This window comes from Toxorhynchites rutilus, chromosome 3 (genome assembly GCF_029784135.1).
Source record: "Toxorhynchites rutilus septentrionalis strain SRP chromosome 3, ASM2978413v1, whole genome shotgun sequence".
NCBI lineage: Eukaryota > Metazoa > Arthropoda > Insecta > Diptera > Culicidae > Toxorhynchites > Toxorhynchites rutilus.
Window position 1 is genome coordinate 315,779,383 of NC_073746.1, and position 26,622 is coordinate 315,806,004.

A 26,622-nucleotide genomic window follows, 5' to 3' on the forward strand; every position below is an offset into this window, starting at 1 on the left:
AAAGCGAAATTAAGGTGTTCAAATTAGCGGAACCGTTGATCAGCCAGACCATGTGCCATCGAAAGGCGCAATATCTGAAGATATACATAATTTGATAGGTGGGGGATGGAACTTTCTGTGTTTCCATGTAGGTTTTAACGGGTTTGTCAACCTGAGAACGGCCGTTGTCATGCTTTAGAAACACTTTTCGTGCCTCTGCCAATGTATTGTGGTTGGTTTTTGTCGGCCCAATCGTATCAAGTGCCTGAGTACCTGCTCAAAATTTCTCCTCTTAATTTGAAAACCATTTCATGCATTCTTCGGCACTCCGAAACATACCATTCCTCTTTGAGGGAATGAATAAAATTGCCATCAACCAAGCTGAGGTAATTAATAGCCTCTCGTGTCCAATTTAACAAAGCTACTGACTCTTATACGACGAACCGGTTCGAACCCCGTCCGTATCACTCTCCCTGACTGATTCCATAAATATATGACAAATTGGCAAAACAACAACCCGGCAGAGATGATATGCCTTCATTAGCAGCACCAGAACGAAAGCAAAATAAGCAACCGAAAGGTGTAAAATTCTTACCAAGCTTGGAGCAGCAACAGTTGCACATGGCCCCCACACCCCACCACATAATGGAGTCAAACAAATTGCACACATTTGATGTGAGTCGTATGCGCAAAACGGTACAAAGTTTGTGGTTTCGTGGAAAAAGGAGAAGGTATATTGACGGGTGCAGCTGATGATACCAAAAATATCTATATGTAATGCAAGGAAGTTACGTAGAGACGACACCATGGGCAAAGGTGTTCCGATGATTTATTCCACATCTTTAGAACTTATTAATTGTTACATTCAACTAAGCACAAGTAACTTTTCATGGATACGACGAAACACCGAAAATGAAATTAAACAATCACTCTCTTGAACGAAGACGGGGGAATACAATTGGAAGGATTAAACCAAAGCAGAAAGTATGTAGCTATATCATATTCAGGGAATCACGCGCGTTCTCGCGCTTGTGGCAAAGTTTTTTGTAAATATTCACGTCAATTAACAATGTGATTTATTGCCCGGTGTCGGTGTTTAAATGCGTCAACGAGTGGATGGAAGATGGTTGTTTCGTAACGGGGAAGATTCATACTTTCCGCTTCGGCGGAGCAGGAACATGCTTAGCTCTAATTGGCGTAACTCTCATTGTAGGCTTTACCTCGAACTAGATTGTCTTGACTGACTGAGAATCAGTACACGCCTACACAGTAGTACACGTGAGTTAGAGTACTTACTGTCAATTTCTGTGGACGATGGTTATACGTGGACGGAATGATAGATCGGTACCCACGGCCAATGTATATCAAATCTATCGCCGTATCCCCAACTAACAACTATCATAGGAAAATTAAATGTAATCTGTAATACTTCATATCATGTATCAATCATATGTTGAAGTACGGGCTGACCCAAAATGATTTGAAATATTTGGCAATCAAAAAAGCCATAACCTATAAAATATAAACAAGCATCGCTGTCCTAAAAGTACGTGGTATTCATTGCCGGGTCGAAAAAGATGAAGGAGAAATGAAGTCGATTCAGGAATAATGTGCTTAAGGAATGTTTTGATCATTGGACTATTCGTTCACGTAATGATTAGATTATAAGATGACAACAACAAAATTTGAAGAATACCAAGCATTTTCTGTCCTCTTCATCAAATCGCATTACGTGTATAACAGAAACGTGATTTTTATAACCCATCGCTCGGAGAGAAACATCGACTATGAATGTTAGAGGCGAATGAACTGAAAAGTTTAAAACCTCTTAAAGCCAAAAAGAAGAAGAAGACTATGAATGAATATGACTCAGAGAAATCGATCACCGCAAAAGAATATTATTGGAACTTCACAAATTTTAGAAGAAATCTCGCTTTACTTTTCAATAGGACCTATCTGCTTCGATCGATTCTCCTTATCGATTTTGCTAATGTGTTCGACAATCTGGATTCTAGGAGTGAACCTCGTTTATCAAACTGTGTGGTAAAAATATTACAAAATCTATCTGCAAGACCGTGATTATCAAAAGGGAAGGTCAATGAATCGATCAGAGCACATGGGTCCGAAAAATTTACGAACATTAAAATTACTTTTTCTAGCATTTTCTACAATCCACAAATCACAAACCATCTCCGTCAACGATCGTGTTCTTCCAACTTAGAACATTACCGAAATCCGCATCACCGGTTTCCTAAGCAACGCGGAAATAGTTACCATTTTACCTACGTCTCCTGATTCATATGCGAATACAGAGCAGAATGTAGAGAGAACTCTGAGCAATAAAAAAATATTTTCGCTAGTAAGCTGAAAGAATCTATATAAGGTAACTGATGTTGGTTTGTCCAGTAGAAAATATGATCTTGGTTTGTCCACTTCCTGAATGCTCTAGTGCAGCGCACCTGTTAAAATCAGGTATTCAAATGTTTCAAAACATATAAATAAAATTGTTTTTTTCATGACTACTGTAAATTTTATAGGATATTTTCAGGGATTCGCGTGTTTTGAAGGCTTATAAAATACACCTTCTATTGGTGTCAATGCGCCTCTCATTTGAGCTTACTTTTAATCAATCATAAGATGATTATTCGGTACGTACTCAGACCTACTATGGATTATAACACTTACACATATTGTTTCAGATTTATACAGCCATTCCATGCCAACTCGATATGGTGGTTCACAGATTTTCGTGAAAATTAGTAGTTTTGTTCTTTATCGCAAAATATTAGAATCTTATTTTTTTATTTTTTTTATGGTCAATTTCTATTTAAAGGTGGTCCGAAACATCATTTTTCCCCTTTTTTTTTTTTCAAAAATGCCTTTTTTAAAAAAATCATAAAAAATCATAAAAGCGCAATTTTGATCTCTAGAGACCGACACGAGGCTCATTCAGCCGAAGAATCCGTCAATTTCCATCAATAAGCAGAGGAACCACCGGGTCAAAAGTGCTACCGCATTTCAAACCGGATATGAAGGTATTTTCAGCGCTGAGAGTTGTGTTCTTTGGTGTAAAACTGAGGATCAAAATTTGTTGCGCAGCGTTCGCTGTCTCCACCACCACACAAAACAACCGATTCGATTCGGTTTTTCTATTGCCGTTCTGCGGAAGGTGACAATCAAATAATATAAGGATAACTTCGTTGGGAAATGGTGTTTTTGAGAGCATTGGAGATGTAATTTTGTTAAGGGATACTGAAAAACTACTTGGAAATTCAATATCAGTTTTTCCGTGTTGTTCTAAAAAGTGAGCAGTCAACAGTATATGTTAATGCTAAGAGTTTATGACTATTTGCTTAAATCAGCTTTTTAATGCAAATAGTCGTTTACAAGCCTTCATTCATAGGCCTTTGTCAGTATTACCAAATATTTGTACTAAAGAGTTGATTCTTAAATTTCTATAATGTTTATACTTGTCTATAATGTTTATACAACGATATGAAGACTGCTTGAATTTGACCATCCGTTCTCTTGTGATGATGAGTCATACTTATGAAAAAAAAAACTTTGTTTTATACATCTTCTTCTGTATAAGCATTGTACCACTCTGACCATTAGTTTGATCTATTGTGGCGAACTTTGTTTTGACGTAGGACTACGTCTTTCATTTCTATACTGGGGTGTAAGTTTAAAGTTTCGAAAACGAAAGCGTTACACCGGAGAACGAGATTTTGAGCGTAAATAACTCCTAAACAACTGAACGAAATGGTATGATAAACACTTCATTCGAAAGATAAATTGTCTACGTGTTCTTTGCTTGTCACATTTTGATCCAAAAACCTGTTTCAATAGCCTTGCTTTCAAAACAGGCTATTGAAATCACACCAATCGCTATAAAAGCGAGTGTCGCTCGGAAATCTACTCAGTTGTGATTGCGCAACGATTGAGGTACCATCGCTGGAATGAATGGATGTTTCCCTAACACAGACTTGAAAACCATGGAGCCTGAGGAAACTGGTATTGCAAATTAGATGCAAGCAGAGGGTATTTTTGTACTCGTTTGCACTTTTGCAAATCGTAATGTTTCCCTAACACAGACATCTAAACCATGGAGCCTAGGGAAAATCGGCATTGCAAAATAGGTACAAGCAGCGGGTACTTTTGTACTCGCTTGCGTTTCTGCAAATCGGAATGTATCTCTAACACAAAATTCAAACCCATGGAGCGTGGGGAAATTATTACAAATGAGATACAAGCTGCGAGTACTTTTGTACTCGCTTGCATTTTGGCAAACCGGAATGTGTTTTTTCCGAACACAGATTCCGAAACCAATAAGTTGGGAAAATCGGCATCGCAGGTCTTGGCAGTATGCATTTTCACACTCCGGAATTCGTAATGTAACCATAATGCATGAATTGACGTAAATTGGGATTTGTTTGCAATTGAATTCGTAATTTTTTTCATTCATTCACTAGTTTAATCAATAATTTAATCAATACATACAAAAGACAGCTCTGCGCAGCAGCGATGTCGTACCCAATAAGGAACATCCGAGATGCAATTAATGCTAATTTAAAAAACACAAATGATTACTCAGCCAACGGCAGTCCTACGTCAACCTTGCGGTTATATCATAGATATAATCCATCCATCGTTTTATACATAAGATTCAATAGACGAAATGTGGGTTTCGGGTAGTAACGGTGAAGGCATATTTTGAGGACTTTTTGGAATCAAGGAAAGGAATAAAATTAAAGAACTCCGGCTGCGAGTGACAGATCTCTTTAGTAGCTGTAGGAGACTATGTAAATTAGCTGGTTCTCCAGATTGTGGACGGGAAACTATTGGCGCAAATAGGTAGTTGAAACAAAACAATAAAATTTCTCGGCGTACTCGCTTATCTGTCTGTGGCAAATGAGGCTGAAGCTATCGGAACATTCTTTTATATCTTATCTTCGTTTAATCCCTTCTTATCTTAGGGATTAAACAATCTTTTATCTGCTTTGTGCTGTATGCAAATTAGGCTTAAAGATTTTCATCTGCGCGAGGGATCTATAAGCAATAGCAAATCATTTAGGGTACGGAATGTATAGTTGATCTAGCATTTCTGAAAAAAAGCCTGAAACTACTGAGAACCAGAGCAGAGGGTCCAAATCTCCTAAGAAGGAAAATTGATGAAGCGGTCGTTCATGGTTATTATGCAAAAAAAAAGGAATGGATGAACCACTAAGTCACAGTGAATCCTGATTCGTCATACCCATTCCCACTAACAATTTTTCCTTCCATGACCCCTGATGACTGTAAGGACGTGGGCGACGTCGTTATTGACTATTTAAAGCTCGAATCGCCGAAACTTGCACAATGAGAATGATTTGCTACCCCCAAGTATAATTCAGTGTGTTCAATTCGCTGGTTCAGGTCAATCACGGAAAGCAACTACGAGGTGTACAGTCTACCCAAGCTCAAGCTCAAGTAATGATTTTCTACTGCTAGCTTGACACATGTTCTAAACGACTCACTGAATGACATGCCAATCTTGATTTGAAAGATACCCCAAATGAAGAAATCCAATGGATGAGGGTACGTAGGTCGGATCCGGTTATTGCTGGTTGGTTATGAAGTGTGGATATTTTTTTCGGTTTTTCGTGGTTAGCAAGCAAATTATTAGCCGGTACAAAATCCTGCTTCAACGACTAGCTGTTTCTTCCATGGTCACATACCCATGGCTACAGAATACCTTCGAGATAACATGGTCCTGATACACGACGAAGTTCGTCAGTCACCCTGTATAAGTTTGTAATTCGAATTTTTGCGACAATATGACATACGCGAGTGTATATTCCGAGAGTTGTTGGTATTCTAAAAATAAACTACGAACTTTTAGTTGTTCCTGAATCAACAAATATTGGTTTATTGGCGTTTCCATGTACCGTACATAAACATCCACATCCACAACGCTTCAAATAAAAAGCCCGGGAAATCCTCGCGTCGAAACATCAATAATGTAAAATTGGACCGATAGTAATAACACAATGATGACTGCGGCGGGGTTAAAGAGGGCACAGAGTGTGTGTGTGTGTGTGTGTGAGTGTGTGTGTGTACGATTCGCGTGATTGTTTTTATTATTGTCTATATTATACTGCAGAATTTCGAGGCAAAGCCGCTGCTTGATAACCTTTGGCAGGGTCTTCTTCGTGACTTGCCAGCCAGAGCCAGGGCAGCGGAGGGAAAAGCTACCGACGGTCAGATCGAAGTGGATGATAGTGATTTTGTTTGGTTTACGCTAGTCATTCAGCTGATAACGAAGTGTGGCAGTATAGCGCCGAATCATTACCAGCGCTTTCAAGCGTTGGTCTGTTTTAAGTGTTCCATGTTTCAAGGTTTGAAAAAAAAAATTACATACACACTCCACTTAGACAAACGCACGGAAGGTAAACACACTGTATGTCCACCTGAATAATGTTGTTATAAAAAGGTATTACGTCCATCAAACAATGACCACTAAAAGCGGGAACTAGTCATAGCTGGTTGCTTCGACGGCGACGGAACCTAGGTCCGGTGGCGGCATGTTCACACCGCATTCTATGCACCCAGAATTGTTGTGCCCATGGAACGGAATTAATATAATGCAAGTGCAGAAATTCAAATGCGCGTGCAAATGAGATAAGTGCACCCCACTGACGAGTGCCTAAACGCGGAAGAAAGGTTAATGATCACCATGAAAGAGGCACACACAAATAAACAACAGCAAGTGGGATCGAAAACGAATCCCACTCGCACAAAACGGGAAAGAAGGGGTTTAAAGAAAGGAAAAAAAAAAAAAGATGAGCAAAAATAATACAATTATTACGAAACAAGTTTAGCGACCGCCGTTCGTGAGGAGGGCATCTTCCATTTGACGAACTTGATGATAGCAATTCTACGTTTGGGGAAGGCGTTTAGAACCATGCCCAATCGTACGCCGTTGTCAGTACAGATTCGAAAGTTGGGATACGAATGAAAATGGCTATGCTTGCATACAGTGCGTCTGAGCATCGTCTCAGAGTGATTCGACCAAAGTGAGCTGAAAATATCGGAAATCAATTTGGATGAAACTTTGCACATGTCTTCGGAGTAAGAAGACTGAGTGTTTTCCACCGGTGAAAATATTTAAAAAATAAATATTCAATATACGGACGATGCTCAGTCAGAAAGGACTAAGTAACAAAACTATGATTTCGAGTAAGTTCGAACTCAAAGTTTGAAGCTTTGTAGTATTAATAACTTTCAATCATTCTCTCCCGTTGTTTTTCTACAGCTTTAAGCTACTCTTTAACAAGGTCATGTAATTATATTATTACCATAAAAAACCTTTTAAGGTTAATCTAGAGGGTTTTACGACTTGCTATGTGTACTTGATCCACTATGACTGAACAATTTGATTATGAAATCATATTATTCATTCACTACGCAGTCGAGGTGGATTTCAAACTGTAGAATTTTCTCCTTTCCGTATTTCAACAGATGAGCGATATCCGTATATTTCGGCTTCGAAATAGAAGAAGATAAAGCGGGTAGAATCATAAATCGGGCTCTGCATAGTACAATGAATTAAACACAATTCTTGATTTTTTGGAAAAAATATATTTCAACGATAAACGAGTTAGAGTGCTTGCAATCAATCAAAGACAATTGGATTTTATCGATATCGATCATGAAAAGTTTAGTAATCACGATTTTTTGCTTCCTGATACTCTGTCTGAAAAAAAAAAAAAATCACTAACTATGAGTTTTCTGAAAAGCATATACATTGTGCTTGAATATGAGTTTTGTTTTCGTGTTCATCGAAGGATTAAGGGAAAAATATTCTAATGTGGAGAAATCCAATATTTCATTTGAAATTCCTTCCGTTTTCTCGTTAGCAGAAAAACTAGTGAGAAACCACGTCGCTATGGTCGTATGCACTTGGTTAACTCTGGCGGCATACTCTAATTAGTTGGTGTTGATTAGTCAAAATGAATTTATGCCTTAAGCCTGACTTTTTGCAACATTAGTGTAATTTGATAAAAATAGAATGTAGGCTAGGAAATTATTGATTGTTTGCTACCATTAACACATTTTTCTTATTTTGTTACTTAGTCCGGTCTGCCAGAACATCGACCATATCTATATACAGCCATTCCATGGCAAACCGATAAAGTGGTTCTCAGATTTTCGTGAAAAGTGGTAGTTTTGTTCTTTATCGCAAAACAATAGACCCGTATTTTTTTATTTTTTGTTAGGGTGCCCATTTTCATTTTAGGCTGATCCGGAATATCGACTTTTTCCCTTTTTTTTTTTCCAAAAGTGACATTTTTCAAAAATTTATAACTTGTGGACTACTGAACCGATTTAGACGTTCGACATATCAAACTAAAGCTAATTAGCTAGTCATTCTTGGAATTCTTTTTTTATAGTTTTCATGGTCTCGGGACAAAGGGCGCTTTATTCTTTTATATTTTTTATGGAAAGCTGAGTGTTCAGTCGCAAGCGCACTGAAGAGAGAACAGATGCATGCGACGCGATCCCCTGACGCCACACCCTAAAGCGTAATCCACTGCTTTCCCGCAAACAGGATCGAACATGATCCGCCAACGAACTGGAGGATAGTTTTGTGCTTTGCAAGAACAGCACACAGTTCGATTTAAGACAGCGGAGCGTAAGCAACAACAGCATATTAAAGCGGAATTTGAAGGAAAACAGCAGAATAAATTTAAGTGGTTCAACTTTGTATAATTCATGTATTATTTTGTAAAGTTAAGAGATAAAATGTACATAGTTTAAGTTTAAGTGTGTGTTGTGTTTTGTATCCGAAGCAACGAGCCTTTCAGGGCCAAGGAAGTGTATAGTGTTAAGTGAATGGAAAATCCTCGCTGCATCACTGCAATGAAGGCAGTTTGCATCGCGCCCACGGGGGGAATTTGGTTCTCTCACTGGGCAAGCTGCGTTGAGGCAGCTTTGGAATTGCGCAGCGGGTTTAAGCCAGCAGTTTTTACAGTCCACTGCATTTAAGACGCTACACTGAGGATTTTTCACATAACATATCTCGAAATCAGGGAGGCGCTTTTTTTCAAAGTTACTCGATGGTCCAAAAAATATTTTTTCCCTTTTTTCCTAAAAAAGACTTTGGTCAAAAATGTATTACTTTTGAACTACTGGAGCGATTCAGATGATCGGCATGTCAAATTAAAGCCTACTAGCTAGCCTTTTTTTGAAAAATAACACACTTGCCAATTAATTAGATTATAGTCACATACACATAGAAATATTGAACGAAAACTGAAAACATGTTAACTTTGAAAAATCATAACCTAAAAACGAAAAATAACACCTCTCTGGTATTCGGATATATTATGTGAAAAAACCTCAGCTTTCAGGAAAAAAATATAAAAAATATGGCGCCCTTGATCCCGAAACGATGTAAACTATAAAAAACAAACATAATCAATAATTACGAAAACAAAATCCATCTTTATTCAGAATGTAATATTTTTTCAAACAAGACTAGCTCATTGGCTTTAATTTGATATGTCGATCATCTGAATCGGTCCAGGAGATCAAAAGTTATAATTTTTTGTAGTGGAAAAAATGGGAAAAAAAATATTTTTGGACCATCGGTTAACTTTGAAAAATCATAACTCAAAAACGAAAAAAACGCCTCCCTAGTTTCGAGATATGTTATGTGAAAAATACTCAGCTTTCCAGAAAAAATATAAAAAAATATAGCGCCTTTGGTCCCGAGACCATGAAAACTATGAAAAACAAATACAATCAATAATAACGAAAACATTATTCAAACTTTCTGCAACTGTAGTATTTTTCTAAAAAAGACCAGCTAATTGGCTTTAATTTGATATGTCGATCATCTGAATCGGTTCAGTAGTTCAACAGTTTTGAATTTTTGAAAAGCCATTTTTGGCAAAAAAACGAAAAACTCGATTTTTTGGACCACCCTAAAATGAAAATGGTCACCCTAACAAAAAAAATAAAAAAATACGGGTCTAATGGTTTGCGACAAAGAACAAAATTTCCACTTCCCACGAAAATCTGAGAACCACTATATCGGTTTTACATGGAATGGCTGTATAAATAAAAATGGAAAGTCAAATGTTTTGCTAAGCGCAAAACCCGAAGAAGGAATGGTTTGATTTGAGCCGTATTTATTTTGTTATATTCGTCCCTGCCCATAGATAAATATAGTGGAGAGAAAAATAGGAAAATTTCTGGAAAGCTCTGAAGGAAAGTAGGGTAATTCGGAAAATTGAATTCCTATATGTTCGAAAATTCCATCGTGATAAGCGTGGTAAGTCTATTCGTTATTTGCGCTAACAAAATTGATCTTTGTTCGAATGTGGAAATTGATGTTCAGGCAAAATAACGCACTTCTATTTCTTCTGTCTATATAAATAAAAATTGAAGGCCAAATGTGTTGCTAAGCCCAAAACCCGAAAAAGGCAAGGTACGATTTGATCTGTCTTTATTTGGTTGTATATGTCTCTGCCCATAGATCAATATAGGGGAGAGAAAAATCGAGAATTTTTCGGAAAACTCTGAAGGAAGGTCAGTAAATTCGGAAAATTGAATTCCCATACGTTCGAAAATTACACCATGATAAGCGTTGATTGTCTACTATTCGATGTTTGCGCTAACAAAATTGATCTTTTTTTGAAGGTGAAAATGGATTTTCAGGCAAAATAACGCACTCCTTTATCTTCGATCTATATAACTAAAAATTGAACGCCAAATGTGTTGCTAAGCCCAAACCCCGAAGAAGGCAGTCCGATTTGACCTGTCTTTATTTTGTTGTAATCGTCTCTGCCCGTATCAATGTTACGGTGAAAGAATGTTTGAAATTTTTGAAAAGCTTCGAGAGAAAGTTTGAAAAAAAAATCATTAGTTCCACTATGACATTGTTGTTAGTACAATTGGATTTCGCGTTTACGGGATTAAACTTCGTGTTCCGTTACGTCAACTTTCCGTCTGTGCCTCTAGGCTCAGACTGTTCTACTTTTTGTAATGGTTTTTTTTTCTAGATTCCTACCTATTCCTACCAGAGCTCAATTCTAGGACCAATGTTGTTCTCTTTATATATTAATGATCTTCCTCAAGTGTTGAAATTTTGTAAAATTCATATCTTTGCGGACGACATGCATGGTCGAACAACTCAACAATAGAATTTGTTGAAGATGGTGTCAGCCTTGGTATAGTATCCAACTTTCAGTTTTGATAAATATATATTCAAACAATGTGGGAAAGTGTACGCTGGTCTTCGTACATTGTATGCTACTACATCCTTCCTCAGAGCGAATATAAAACTCAAGCTTTTCAAAAGTCTTGTATTACCTCATTTCATCGCTTGTGATTTTTATCAATGTATGCTCAATCGAGATTACAAATAGCATTGAATGCATGTGTACAATATGTACGAGGTCTGTTCCAAAAGTATCGCGACTTTCGAATCTACGCGGGTTACGTATATTCGATTCTAGATTTTTTTATGTGGCATTATGTTGGTACTCATGTCTCTCACTTATGCTGACAAGTACGGCTATTTTGAATGATCAGTTAATGTTTGACAACGGCTTTTTTTACACGTATCCAAAAACCCTCACATCCCAAATTTGGCTCCATTTGCTTGATTAGTTCTCGAGTTATGCAGAAGTTTGTGTTTCATTTGTACGGCAGCCCCCTTGCCTTTAGAGAGGGGGAAGGATTGCCAAACCACCATATAAACAATTACTGCCCCCTAAATTCTCCATATTTCAAATTGGTTTCTGTTTGCTTGATTAGTTCATGAGTTATGCCGTTTTTTTTTTATTTGTATGGCAGCTCTCTACTTAGAGAGAGGGGAGGGGTCTCTAACTATCATAAGAACTTTCCCCGGCCCCAAAAACCCCTACATACCAATTTACATGTCGATCGGTTCAGTAGTTTCCGAGTTCGGTTCAAATCGCATATCAGTGTTAAAGCATGGTATATCGTTATATACGGCTACAGATGCGTATAAAATATGGCATATATACGTATATCGCCTCCACTTTTGGGTGTATATGTCAGTTATATGCATCATATATCATCCAAATGTGTCTTGGATGTATGTGTATTAGGGTGCCAATGAATGTATGGGGAAAATCCACCCGAAAATTTCAAAAAATTTCATTAAAGGTAAGAACAAAGCATCGAGCGTAGTTGCTTGACTGTCTTGACTATGGCTCCTGCAAATCAATTGATGAGAACACAAAGGCATACGCGTAATAGGATTAATAAACATAGGATTTAAGGAAACTTTGTTCAATTGGATTATCTTTTATAGCTTTTTTTCATCGTCATCCGAAATTAGTAAACTTTTTAATACATACGTTAATGCAGTATTTGCGCAGTTGAATATAATGTTTTTCGTATTATTCGGTCAAATATTTCATAAAAATATGTTTATTCCTTTTTTTATACTGGAATAAGCTGAGCATTCTTTTTGTGAAGAGAGTGAAATGGGCAGTTGGTGGAGGTAAGACGGACAAATAATGTAAAGCGTAAAAGTTTATCGCTCTCATCATTTATCTATCCGTCAACTGAAATTTAAACAAACAGAGAGAAAGTGAACGCGAAATAGATGCTCATCCCTCCACTAAATATTCACTGTCCGAATTACTCACTCTGTCAGGTTTTCGTTCTATTTCATAATTTCCGCTAAATTTTCACATTACAGTTACACATGGTTCGTTTGTACCCTCGCATATCGAGTAAAATGGCAAATGGGAATGCAATATCCTCATCATAGTTACAGCAGAGCATTGATATACTTAACCCGAATATCTCGTCGAATGTCTTGAATTATCAAGGTTTCGTTCACTCTGTCACTCATATCAAAGAGATCTAGGATTAACATTATTATTTATTTGGCGTTCTGATTCAAATTAGACTTCTGTCTGTTCAGCCTGCAGTAATTGGGTTACCGGTAACACCCAATGGAACCTTTAACAGGGTGTCGACTCAAAACCCGAAAAAAAATTCCCTGACATTCCCTGATTTTCCAGTAATTTTTCAGTAAAATTCCAGATATAGACTAGTAATCAAGGTCTCTACTAGTACTTTAGCTGTAGTTCCTAAAATATTTAGTCAGCTTAAACAATGAAATTTTATTCAGCTAATGCAGTTCAAAGTTATCTTGAAGGGATCTAAAACACTAGCATAGAATGAGTAATATCAATTTGATTCGGATCAATTTCACGATAAGGTTACGATTTCAACGAAATGCTGTTTCTGGCAATCTTTCGGCTCCCCTCTGTGTGTTTCCCAAAGTTTTCTTTGTTTCACCTCCAAAAATTTCGCTTCTGCTTCTCGTAGCCGTTTCATTAACTTACTCATTAATTAACTCATTTAACGCAGAAGCTTCTTTCTTGTCTTCTAGATAAATAGAATGCGAATTTCGGACACGTTGAATTAACTAGCTCAACCGATGGGGTTTCCACAAAAATGCTCCAGTCGTTCATTTTTCGGATCATAGTGAGCAAACTTGTTGTTTTGTTGCTATCAATATTGTTTCAGTACTAAGTCTGCTGGAGCCCCACTGATACTTTCAATATCTGTCAAATATCAAAAAGATCAATAGGGTTAATACTCAAAAGTTTCTCGAACTGTTTTCCACCAGTTTTTTTTTCTATCAGAAACAATGACGGCAAGATCAAGGATGCATTGGATGCTTTAAAACCAGTGTTCGACATCCCAGACGAAGTTTCAAGATGTGCCTGTCGTTAAATTTTAGCGGCTTTTTTGTATCCATCAATCTATTGATGAACCGTGTAAAATATGCAATCCGAAGGTACCCAAATTCAAGAGTTTTCTTCTCCATATTGAAAGTCCAGTGGCAGCCCACGTAATATGACCATTTCACGTTGGTACCGTTTATCGACACAAGAAGAAGTTTGTTCAAATATATAATTCCCAGACATTCTTTAAAAGCTGCAAGTTGATCTCTGATGTTTGGTAACGTCCCAAGAACATTGACGTCATGCGACGATTTACCACCTTCATCTCTTCTTCATCCCAATATCTGACATTCAGATCCATCTGCAGACTCTTTGTAGTCATGTTCAAAGACTCGTCGAAACCAACGAGAAAGCTTAGATTTAGAAAACAGGACAAAGCCAAACATCATCATAAAGTTCATTTTATCACGCCCTAGACCTCAGCTTTTGGTGGCATCAAAATTTTCTAATTTCTGAAATAATCAAAATTTAATTTTTCCAGATAGGTTACGAAATTCCCTGATATTCCCTGATTTTCCCTGACATTGTTCGAATTCCCTGATATTCCCTGATTTTCAAGGATTTTCAAGGTAGTCGACACCCTGTTTAACCAGTGCTACCACTCACCAGTTTATTTACTACTTCTCTTAAACAATAAAATCCTCACAAAATCGTATTTATTCCTTTGAGTTCTATGTGTTGTAACAGGCAGAACTAAGCTATACTGCTATACTGTGAGGGTTAAAGACACCATATTTTGGATGAACTCTACGTCATCACAACCGCCTTCATTCTTCGGGCGAGGAGGCGATGTAGCATAGTGGTAACATTCATACCTCTCACGCTAATGGTTACGAGCTCAATTCTCACTCTCGACATTCTTCCAAAAAAGGAAGTAAAAGTGATGAACCAGCCAAAAGTGTTGAAAGTCACTATAATATAGGAAATAAAATTCTTCAGGTGAATCATTTCTTTCGTTAGTTCTTAGTAAACTTGTTCTCATCATCGGTTGATGATCGCTCAACTGCGAAGTTTACTTGAATGTTAATAATGATTAAAAACGATGATGTTTGACTCGTCAGCGGTTAGGAAAAACGATATGATGGCAAAAATCTTCCAACAAAAACAAAAAATCGATTTCTTCCGATATAAACCACAACCCTCTCCTCCATTCTTTCTCAACTGGTCCACCTGTAGCAGTAATGAGCGCGCCGAGCCGCCTATATGCGAGAGCACATCTGTGGCCGGTAAAGCCCATGAGACAAGCTACCAACACTCCACCGCACACCGCACCATTCAATTTAGTAGAGGAACAGAGACTGAAGCAAAGAGGGGGGGCGTCATGTAGTTCGCAAGCTAATCAAATTGGCATATCTCCAGCCTCTCTTTCGTTGCTGCCGCGGCTGCTGCTGCTGTGAACAACACTTCACAGCTCCATGGCAACATATTCGAGCATACTTCCCAACTGACCGCCACATCCACCCCACGCGCTCTTCTCCACCCACCATCAATGTGAATAGATCTTGTGTTGTCTTTATTCCAATGACTCACGTCAGCTGCTATGAGGTGGTGGGTGAGCGCAGAGACGAGGAGAGGAAAGGAGGCGCTTCTGGTTGTCTGATTTTTTTTGGGTTCGTCTGTTGACGATGGCAGCCGGCAGAAGCGAGAGAGAGAGAGAGAGAGAGAGAGAGAGAGAGAGAGAGAGAGAGAGAGAGGGAGAGAGAAAGAAAGTGCCACAACAACAACAACAACACGCACATCAGTGTATTTATGCATGGTCGGTCGGTATGGAGATGGTAATAAACGATTTGCGGGCTGGTGATGTCGAACACGCATAAAACCTCGATGAAGACTGATACAATGTGGGAGACATGACAGACTTCCGAGTTTGCCATGATGATGGATAGTTGTGCGCTTTCGGACCGTTTGCCGCCGCGGGAAAGGGTTCGCCGGAAATATGGAGCACACTCTGCGAAAATATAATCATCTTTATCGATTTCGCATCCATATATTATGTACACATAAATATATTGGCTCTTCGGCTCGCTTGGTACTTCTTTGGGTTGGGAATTTGATTCAGTAGCATAAATCGTAAACATTTGATTCTTGTGACTGGACCAACTTGGTATAGTGTTTTCAGTCAAGAATTTGACTACCTGTCCGCTCGTTAAGGTAGTCTTATTGAACCAGTGAATCGTTTCATTTCATTAATTTAAAAAAAATGTTTGGATTCACTGTTATATATAATTTGATGTACATCGAAAACCTCTGGACCATCATCATAAGCGAGAAATATTCCATTACGAAGGTCATCTAACTCCCATTTTGATTTGCATTTTTATGCGAAAAATGTGGTCTTGTGGCCGGACCTGGTCTCGGCCTATTATGCCAAGAGATCACTGTTGATGTTGAAGTATAATTCGCTAATTTTTTCGACCATGACTAATGCTCCGGCCAACTGCCGTTAGGCCACCCGGCAGAGCGTCGAAACATTTCTGTAGAAGGCTCAATGAACGTAGAGTTTAAGGAAGAATGTTTCTATTGAATTCACTTTGGTAGTTTTTTTCCACCGCCACCCAAAAATAAACCATTTTTAAGCATACACTAAAGCTTTGAGAAATCGAAGGTACAATCAATGTTCGGACAGATTAACCGTCTTATCATTGCATCCACTTCGTAACTAAAACTATCCTTAAGACATTAGGTCTCCATTACAGCTACCAGTTTTGCTTCATTTAGATATTTAATATCTACACTAACTTACTAGGAACTAACTATTGGCAATATGTGCTCTCTCAGTTTGGCTGTAAAAGAGTAAGTAATGTAACAATAATGATGCAACATGCCCCGTTGCATCGAACGGGGCTATGAATTACGTGACTCTGCGACATTTTCTTTCAGTGTCACTCTAGACAGCGATCAGCCAACCACATATGTTAAAACTGAGAATTAATTCGAAAACATTGCCGCATTGCCGATCGCTCGCACAGATGAGTGCAAGCATTCTCAACGATGAACCTTGTGTTTGTTCAATAGAGTAAGGATTTTCATTTATTCGTTTCTAGCGTTAAAAACTCTTGTGCAAAGCCATTTTGGAGCCATGCTGTCGCTGCCGTCCGATCGCTAGTTGGATGTTTGATGAATCGTGTCTGAAGTGTAGTTTCTTCTTCATCTTAATTCATTTGTTTACGGAAAACCTTAAATCTTTCGTTTGATTTGTCTCTTCTCAAAAAAGCTGGTTTCTTACAGAAACGCTATCAGATTCGTTTCTTGAGATTCGCCTCGGCCGAGAATACTACTTGGGACTGAGCTATATTGTGTCGGGCTCAAGCATCTTTGGTATGCTAACAATTCAGCAAAAAATAATCAATGGATATGGGGTCGCATTATGGAAACATAAGAGTTGTTCAATTAAGTATATACAGTGAGAGGCAAAATAAAGTGTCCAAATTATTTTTTTTTTCATTTGTTTCATTTTTCTGGTTAAAATTCAACGAAAACATATCGTAATCATTTTTAAAATATTATTTATTATGTTCTTTTCAAGTTTTGTTAATGTTACGCTGGCAAAAAAGAAAGTTTTTCTGATAGAAAAAAAAGTTAATATTCCAAAAAAAACAGGGGCAAAATATAGTGTCCAACTCGAAAATCGATATAATTTCGATAAGTCCATAGTTCCATCGTGAGACCCCTCGAATTTGTTTGTTTTGTGTATTTTGACGTTTCATAAACAACTGGCTTGGCTCTGGAGCATTCAAACAGGTATCTACATTCGAATAAGTTGTAAAATATGGAGAACGCAAAAATTTCCGGTTCCATTCCGTTGTCCATCCGGAAACTGGTTGTTCGTGATGTCAATAACGGCCAAACGTACCGGGAAGTGGCCAAGCACTACGAAATCAACAAGACAGCGGTATCAAAAATCACGAAGAAGATGAAAACGTTCGGATCGGTGGTGGATCGCCCGGGAAGAGGACGAAAGCCTAAGACAGATGCCAGAATGGACAAAAAAATCATTCGTGAGGTGAAGAAAAACCCAAAAATTACGATCCGGCAGATACGGGAAGAGCTCCAACTTTCGGTATCGCGTCGTACTGTCCGTCGCCGCATCCAAGCGAATGAGTACCATAGCAAGATCGCAGTGAGAAGGCCTTCCATCAGCTAGGTAAATAAGGCTAAGCGGCTCAAGTTCGCCAAGGAACACGCCGATAAACCGCTCGAATACTGGGAAACAGTGTTGTTGACCGACGAATCCAAATTCGAGCTGTTCAACCGGAAGAAGCGGGATCGAGGTTGCCCAAGTCGGGTGAGGAGCTCCAAGACCGCCATATCCAAGGAACAATCAAGCACGGAGAAGGTAACGTGATGGTGTGGGGGTGCTTTTCTTGGTGTGGGGTGGGCAGTTTGGTAAAAATTTACGGAATCATGACAACTGAGTCATATTGCAATATCCTGCGGGAAAACCTCCAGGTATCCCTCATCAAGACGGGCCTCGTTTTTCAGCAGGATAACGATCCGAAGCATACGGTCAAGCTGACGAAGTCATTTTTTCCGTTCCTGCCGCATCAAACCCCTTGAATGGCCCCCACAAAGTCCTGATCTGAACCCCATCGAAAATCTGTGGGCCATCCTCGATGCTTGGATTTATAAGACTGATGTGACAAATAAAAATACTTATTTTGATGCCCTGGAGCACGCGTGGGAAGAACTCGACCCACAACACTTGCACAACCTTGCTGAAAGTATGGCGAAGCGCTTGCAGGAGGTGTTGAAGGCTAAAGGAGGCCATACCCATTATTAAATCGTTCTTGTTTGCCTTCAGTTTGATTTATTTGAAGCTGTACTGATCTGGACACTTTATTTTGCCCCTGTTTTTTTGGAATATTAACTGTTTTTTTTTCTATCAGAAAAACTTTCTTTTTTACCAGCGCAACATTAACAAAACTTGAAAAGAACATAATAAATAATATTTTAAAAATGATTACGATGTGTTTTCGTTGAATTTTAACCATAAAAATGAAACAAATGGAAAAAAAAATAATTTGGACACTTTATTTTGCCCCTCACTGTATATTGAGTATAGAAAATGTGACCAAGTCGGAGACGAGTTAATTAGTTGATAGACTGTTATTTCGGACGAACCAATGAAGCGTGGTACTTTCAATTTTGTAAAGATGGGAGAGTTGGATGTTTCTCCAGATTATAATCAAGCTACGAGGGCGGTCCGATAAGAACTTAGCCTCATCGTCCGATGGTGTCAGTATCGCAAGAGAAAATATTTATAGTGTAGTACATTCTCGTAAACGACTACTGTCAAAATTTCAGCCGAATCGGACTCGTTGTTTTGTTTTGACCGTGTATGGAAGCGGGCGTGTCCACGGATTTTAGAAAAATGGAAATTCCGCCGTCGCCACGGCCAAATTGGTCGAATTGCACTACGAACTGTTGCCCCATCCACCGTATTCTCAAGATTTTGCCCCGTGCGACTTTTTTTGTTTCCAAACTTGAAAAAGTCACTCGCCAGGTAGAAATTTGATTCGAATGAGGAGGTCATCGGCGCCACGTAGGCCTACTTTGCAGACCTCGAGAAAACGTATTTTTCAAATGAATTAAAGAAGTTGGAGCATCGCTGGATCAAGTGTATCGAGCTAAAAGGAGACTATGTTGAGAAATAAATCGCAACTTTTCCAAAATTGCCCTCGTATATCCAGTTTTTCGACCTTAGCCAGTAGGCTTGTCGGTGGTTATGTTTTCGAAAATTCAGAAATAATAACCAGGGGAATTTTTATTTCGAAAAGTATGCATTTTGTATGCCACATCATCTATCTATTCATCGTCCTTAAATCCTTTGGAGCAATAACACGAAAAGAGCTAAGGAGAATCATGGATGAAAACGGCTTTCTTGGAAGCTAGCCAGAATGGTTAGCAGTGTTTGGAAATCTGTCATGCTACTTACCATTCACGAATATATAATAGAAAATGAGTTGATGATTCAGATACTTGAACAGAATGACAGTATTCACTTTTGTTGTAGGATTAATCAAGAACCTTCCAATGGTGGAAAAGATTTTGTTTTTCCACTAGATCAGTGTTACTAGTAATACTTTGCGGTCTACATGAGAGCAAATTGTGTCGCTAGTGGGATACTGTTATCGGTGGTTCTATTGCCTGACATGCGAAACTGAATTTTGTTTGCGAAGTTATCCATTGTTTTCGTTCGAGTTTATTTAATTTAACCATATTTTCGGCGCCAGTCAGATATAAATGATTCCACTCTGATGAGCATTGGAGAGGGGAGGCGAGCCGAAATGTGTATAGAGTAGGAAAACGCAAGCGTTGAAAATAAATACATGACTACCCTTCCCTGAGTATCTAGCTAACTGTTCGTTCACCTAGTGTTGCACTTGCTAACAACTATGGGTCGGGTTTATTTGTGGTAACAGAATATGAATCATTCGCTTAGCGTAGTTCGTATTATTCTGCTGCTTCAAAGTTCATGGGGGAACTCGATTTGAGCGGATGAGAGACAAAGAAGAATATAAACTCACAGCATCGAAAGCGATCATGACGTTTCTGTTGGCATGCTTGTGTATCATGAAGTGCTAACCGACACAGTTCTCTCGTTTGTGTCATGATTCGTAACAAGCTTTTCAATGAAACGTTCAATTGAGAAACTCTGCTGATTAGGGCTACGGATGGAATGCAGTGCTATTTGCAAGTATTGAGTGGATTATTTTATCCATTTGAGTTCCGCAGAGGGTATCTCTTGCCTGCTATTGAACATTGCGCTAGAGGGTGTTATGAGACAAGTGGCGTTCAACTTGTGTGGCAGAATTCCCAACAGATCCAATAAATTCATCTGCTTCGTTGATGACGTGGACAATGTCGGCAGAACATTTGAGACGATAGCGGACCATTATACCAGTCCAGTTTTGGACTGAGGATTATTGTGTCAGAGCCCAATTAGGCGGTAGTGTACTGATCGACGGCGATGAGTTCCAGGTAGTGGTCCAATTTGTTACCTTGAATCAACGGTACCGTCTGACAATGAAACCAGCCGTGAAATCCGAAGATGCATTCTCAATGGGAATCGTGCCTATCTTGGTCTCCACAAACACTTGAGATCGAACGTAGCAATCATGTGAAATGTTCTCTGTACAAAACAGGATTGCCATAACAAAATCTGTGTTTTTGGCCCTAACAAAATCTTTTCATCTTAGTTTTTTTTCCTAGAAAATCTGAATTATGTTTTGAGGTTCCATTTTGAAACATAATCTTAGCTTTGGTATCATTGTTCGGCATAGTTTGGCATTGATTGATTAGAATTTGAGTACATTAACATTCAAGCTCCCACGTATTTCAGAACGCATATGAAATTGCAACAAGCTTGTTATACATTAAAATATCAGGAGTATGTTTGGACATGAATTTGACGATAACTTCCTTCGTGTTCCTCAATGCCTCATAAATCAGTACTATATCACATCCATGGAATGAGCCAAGGTGATAATGCAAGAAAATTATCATCAGCTCAGATGAGGAGCTCAAGCAGGAGTACGACCAAGGTTGTTATAAGTTCTGATTATAACGCAATATTGGAACACAGTATCCCGCGTCGTGGGACATTGCTGAAAAATATCTTCTCGTTTTTCCATCATTATACTTTGACGAAAAAGGCTTCATTATGCGTACAAACAACGCAAAACCGAAGGAACCATTTGTAAATCAACGAACGCGGAGATTTAAGGCTTTAACTAACCAATATTGAACCGTACTTTGATATTTTGGTAGTTGTGGATAGATTGGTTTGTGATTTGGATGTTCTTATAGTTTGTGAGTAATTTGTATTAATAATTATTTATTACACTTGATATTTACTAAATTTTATCTTATTTATTTTGTTTAATATGGTTGAGAAAATATTTTAATTTCTGTATTATAGTGACTTTTAACACTTTTGGCTGGTTTGTCACATTACTTCCATTTTTTGGAAGAATGTTAGGAGTGTGACCTTTTGCGTGAGAGGTGCGGATGTTACCACTACGCCAGATCGCCTCCGTGAAAAAATAATGTCAAGTTTATTCATTTAACCAGCTGCAATGTTTTCAAATTGATAATTATTAAGAAAAAAAACTGAAGATAGGATTTTCAAAGAAACTTGGCTATGAGGGGTCAAGGTATGACTAAATTCTGGAATAGGGGTCTCTTGCCCAAAACAGTTTGAGAACCCCTGATCTATAGATATCAGGACTCGGCAAGTCATATTCAACTGATGATAGTCAGGGGATTATGGAGAAATTCGCCTTCGTATTCAATTGGAAGTGAGTTTTGACTTCTTCCAGCAGTTTCTCCATCAACATGACTCAACAGTCATTCGAGCGTTTAGTTGCTATCTCACTTTACGACTCGACTATCGTATTTCGTTCCTCCCCGTCATATGGACATATTGAAGTGACTCCCCTCATATTGAAGTGACTCCCCTCAAAATGTATTTGTTTCGTATGCATGTATCGATGTTTGAGTCCAACATGGTTTGCCATATACAGGTCGGACTCGATTATCCGGTGTATTGATTTTTTTTTCACTCCGGATAATCGAGTTCTCCGGATAATCGAGTCAAAACTATTTTTTTTCTTTATTTGTTTTTGCATGTTGCATGTATTTTTTGTTTTTTGAAAATAAAAGAGGTTTTGATTTTTGATTCATCCCCTTAAAGTCAGAAAACACCTTTCTCAAATGAAAAAAATAATTTATACAGATTCCCTTAGGAGGAGGTGATATTTGATGAAAAAAATCCTTTTACGCATATGTTCGAATCTCAACAATGACAGAGTTACAGAACTTTTTTTTGTTTCGGACTCTGTTGCTTCAAACTGGCTCTACATTAAAAAGTACACTACGGAAGACGATTCTGATGCTTCCATTTGAAAGATGAGCAAATTTAGTAAGGATACAGTAGTGAAACAACTAAATTAGTGAATTTTAATAACATTTTGGAAGTGAAACACTTAAAAGTTAATAATTTTTAAGGTGTTATTATTAATTTTATCCTAAAAATTTATATTGAACTAGATTGTTTCTATCAATTAAAATGAAGTTCTTGACCAGCTCCACAATTTGTTCTTTGACGCACAACTTTTATCTTTCTTAATTTGGCTGCAATATCGAAATAAACAATTCCAGGTGAAAATTCAAGCTAAATCTTCGAAAATCGCGATTTTTACCTCACTGTACATGTAATAGCCACTCAAACTTCAACTTAACGTTGAAAGGTTACATTTCATCATGAAATAAGCCATATTTTAAATATAAAAAAAAATTACAAACTGAATATAATCGAGTCCAAAATTGTATATAATCGAGTCTGTACATAATCGAGCCCGACCTGTACTGTATTTTATTAGTCAAATCATTTCATTTGATACCAATATTAAGGGAATTGCAAAAAATACATAGTCGACCATTTTGTGGCGGCGACCTTTTCGAATTTATGTTGTTTATAGTGTAGTGTATTCTCCAAATCAAGCCATTTTTTTTTGCGGCGGCCAAATTGATTTTTTTCAAGATCATGGAATACGCAGTTTTATAATGACAGTAGAATTAAATGTATGTTCCAAATTTCAGATCAATCATTCACTAGGAACGGGGTCAATTTTCTATTAATGTGGGACAACCCAACAAACATTCAAACATACATAGAAACAGGTCAAGCTAAATGAAACCATTCAAAATGTAATTAGTTGTTTGGAGACTGCGGCCATCTTGAAATTGGATTTTTCATTATCTGCTATGTTCTACTAGTCGAGAACTTTCTTTTGATACATTTTTGGGCATTTTTCATAAATAACTGTGTTCTACTAGTCAAGCCTTTTTGATTTGATACCCATATTGATGGGGTTCTGAGAAAAAAGGTAATCCACCATTTTGTAGTGGCCGCCATCTTAGATTTGCATTTTTCATAAATAACTGTATTCTACTAGTCAAACCCTTTCATTTGATATCCATATTGATAGGGTTGTGAAAAAAATATATATGGCGCCATTTTGTGGTGGTGGCCATTTTGGATTTGAATTTTTCATAAATAACTGTGTTCTACTAGTCAAGCCCTTTCTTTTGATACCCATATTAGCTATTCTATATAGAATTATTATACAAATTATTCAAAATTTCCGAAAATCAAAAATAAAATATTCCGGATAATCGAGTCTAAAATTCCGGATAATCGAATCGCGGATAATCGAGTCCGACCTGTACTACAGGTGAGCTAGATTTTTTTGTACCGTACACGAAAATTACTCACACATATAAAATAGCGTGCAGTGTTGTGTTCAGAACCACTTACAAATTTGTGAATTTTTTTTTATATAAACCCATTTTTCTGTGTTTTTTTCCACAAAATTGAACTCGTAGACAAAGTGAACTATTTTGCACCCTATTTATTAATACTAACGCGAGGACCTTTACAGCATACCTGACAACTGTCTAATTTCGTTGGTACCCATCGTACACTAAGATGGGTAGACAATAAATCGTCCATTAATGGTGTAACTACTTTTTTGCATCAGAAATCAAGTTTTCGTTTCACTTTATATAGACTTCAAAATAAGATTGTGTACGCGGGTAAAGAAATACGTGTCAGGGGGAAGTAGAAATGTGGATTGAAGTCAGTTGAACGATGCAGATTTATATTCATTAATCACATCAATTAGAATAATCATTGATTAGAATAGTTCATCAGTCATCCTCGCTCTCACCGCTTGTCAGTTCATTTTCTCGTCAATTCACATTATGTTGACGGCGAATGCCGAAGGAGTCCTAGTCGAAGCGAAGCGACTGAGAGGTTTTTTGTTTATGTGCATCGGAATATATGTTGTTTGAACAAGGGCTAACCAAGGGATTTACTATGGACAGATTAAAGAGACATTCGGTAAAAATATGGAATGAAATGCCACTCTAGCCGCGCTTGAGTAACAGTTACTCCGAATCACCCTGTATTTAAACTCTATCGTTCTCTCGCTGCCCACCAAAAATTTATACTTTCCACTTCACCGATTCAACTTCGAAATCAATCAAATCTAAAAAAAAATCACCATCACTGATTTAATTGTTGTCTATTTCATCATCAAAAAGAGACAGACAGAGGTGCAGGAAGAGAGAGCCGCACTGAATTATCTTAAATCCGACAAACAGCGGGCAGCATCACACAGGCACACGCAGAAACAATCGTCAGGCGCACGTACACGCACACACGCACGCATCGGTAATAAAAGCAAACGCATGCATAATTCATTCTCGTCTCGTAATATACACGCCACCCGGCAAATCAATCGTCGCAGAGCGCGGCCAGCCCCGGGACGGACGGAACGCGAAACTGACAGCGCTCGATTTTGCATTTAATAGTGATTGACGATTGTGTGTCTTGTCTGTCTGTCTGTCTGCGCTGGTGCTGCTGCTCGAGATGAAAAATGGAAGGTGGGAAGATTTTTTAAATCTGTGACGTCACAGATTTTGTTTATGTTTGTTACTTTTCTAATAATAATCCACTACATAGGAAAAGTGTTGTTATTAAACGTAAAAATAAGCAAATGAAATGAACGAACTTGTTTGTTTTCCTAAATCAATGCTAGCGTTCAAAATCATAAGGGCCCAACATTTTAACAGAAACTGAAATTTCAGTATTTTTGAAGTGTTTTAAACTTAATTTCAATTCAATTTTACTTCTCGTTACGTTGACCAAAAACGTAAACGAATAAAGTCGAAATAAACGAGCGTAGGAATAAAGTCAGAGTGACACAATCTTTTGTTCCTTTGACGGATAAACATTTGACAGTGCATGGGAAAAAAGGTTGCAAGTTTTTTTTATGTAAAATCAACTTGAAAATAAATTTTATTGACTCCGTATGACTTAGATTGAAACGAAAAGTTTTCCGCTTAAGTCTTAGTTTTAGACGACTGAAGTTTTGTGCACCCTAATTGTGAAAAAAGTAATTCCATTTGCTGACACAAGTCAAAATTCCATGAAGCTGCTCTAGAATCCAAACATAGTAGACATTAGAATACTATTTCTGAAATCAATGAAAAAATTAAACATTTTAGTTCGTGATATGTTCTGTTTTTTTTTTTCATAATGCAAAAAATATTATTTGGAAATCTGTAATTAGCTTTTGTATATCCTTTTTAACGTTATTCATTGACACATTCAATTTTGTATCATTTGAGTAACTGACTGGTATGCCTGGTATGTGAACTTCCTATCTTTCTGGCTACTAACACAATCAAAGTTCAACATAACCAAACCCCGTGAATATTCGCACTTCTATTCTTCATCTCGGCTGCTGCTATTGTTGTTGGATACACCCTTGACACACACACCACACAGTGTCTCCTTTGGTCAGCTTGTTTGATCTGGTTTGATCGCTTCAAAGACACCAAACCAAATCAACCAAGTGATTGCGTAGTCCATTTCCACTGTCTTCGGCAGTGATGACAATCGTTACATTTTTTACGTTTTCTCAAATGAAAATACGGTTTCCCGCGACGCGTGGATAGCTCAACGCGGCTGTGGGATGTCTAGCTATTAGAACAAAATGTCTGAATCAGATTCGCTCCGCAGTGCGTACACACTCGGTTTTATTTCAAATAATTCGCTCAAAGGAAACCTACACCGCAGCCGGTAACTATGCAAATTAGTAAACATTAACGCACTATCCTTCCCCTGATACTTATCGCCATCACCACGCGGAGACACATATTGCGCCTCCGGTTATTGATTAGAGATGGCGATCCAATTGACTGCGGCCGCCGCCGTCGTCGTCAATGCTGTTGCACTACACTCTACTGGAGCAGCAGCAATAACAATAACGATGATTGTGATGTCAACACG

At 38.0% G+C, this 26,622-nt stretch overlaps 2 protein-coding genes across 4 annotated transcripts in view; one reads left to right on the plus strand and one right to left on the minus strand.

Annotated features, from left to right (window-relative positions):
- The window catches only part of LOC129780110 (uncharacterized), a 213,577-nt gene that overhangs the window by 163,259 nt on the left and 23,696 nt on the right, over nt 1–26,622 (minus strand). The gene's annotated exons all lie outside the window — the stretch shown is intronic.
- LOC129774461 (uncharacterized) lies at nt 17,530–17,904 on the plus strand. Its single transcript, XM_055778200.1, has one exon. It carries the CDS (start codon nt 17,530–17,532, stop codon nt 17,902–17,904), a length of 375 nt encoding a protein of 124 aa, XP_055634175.1.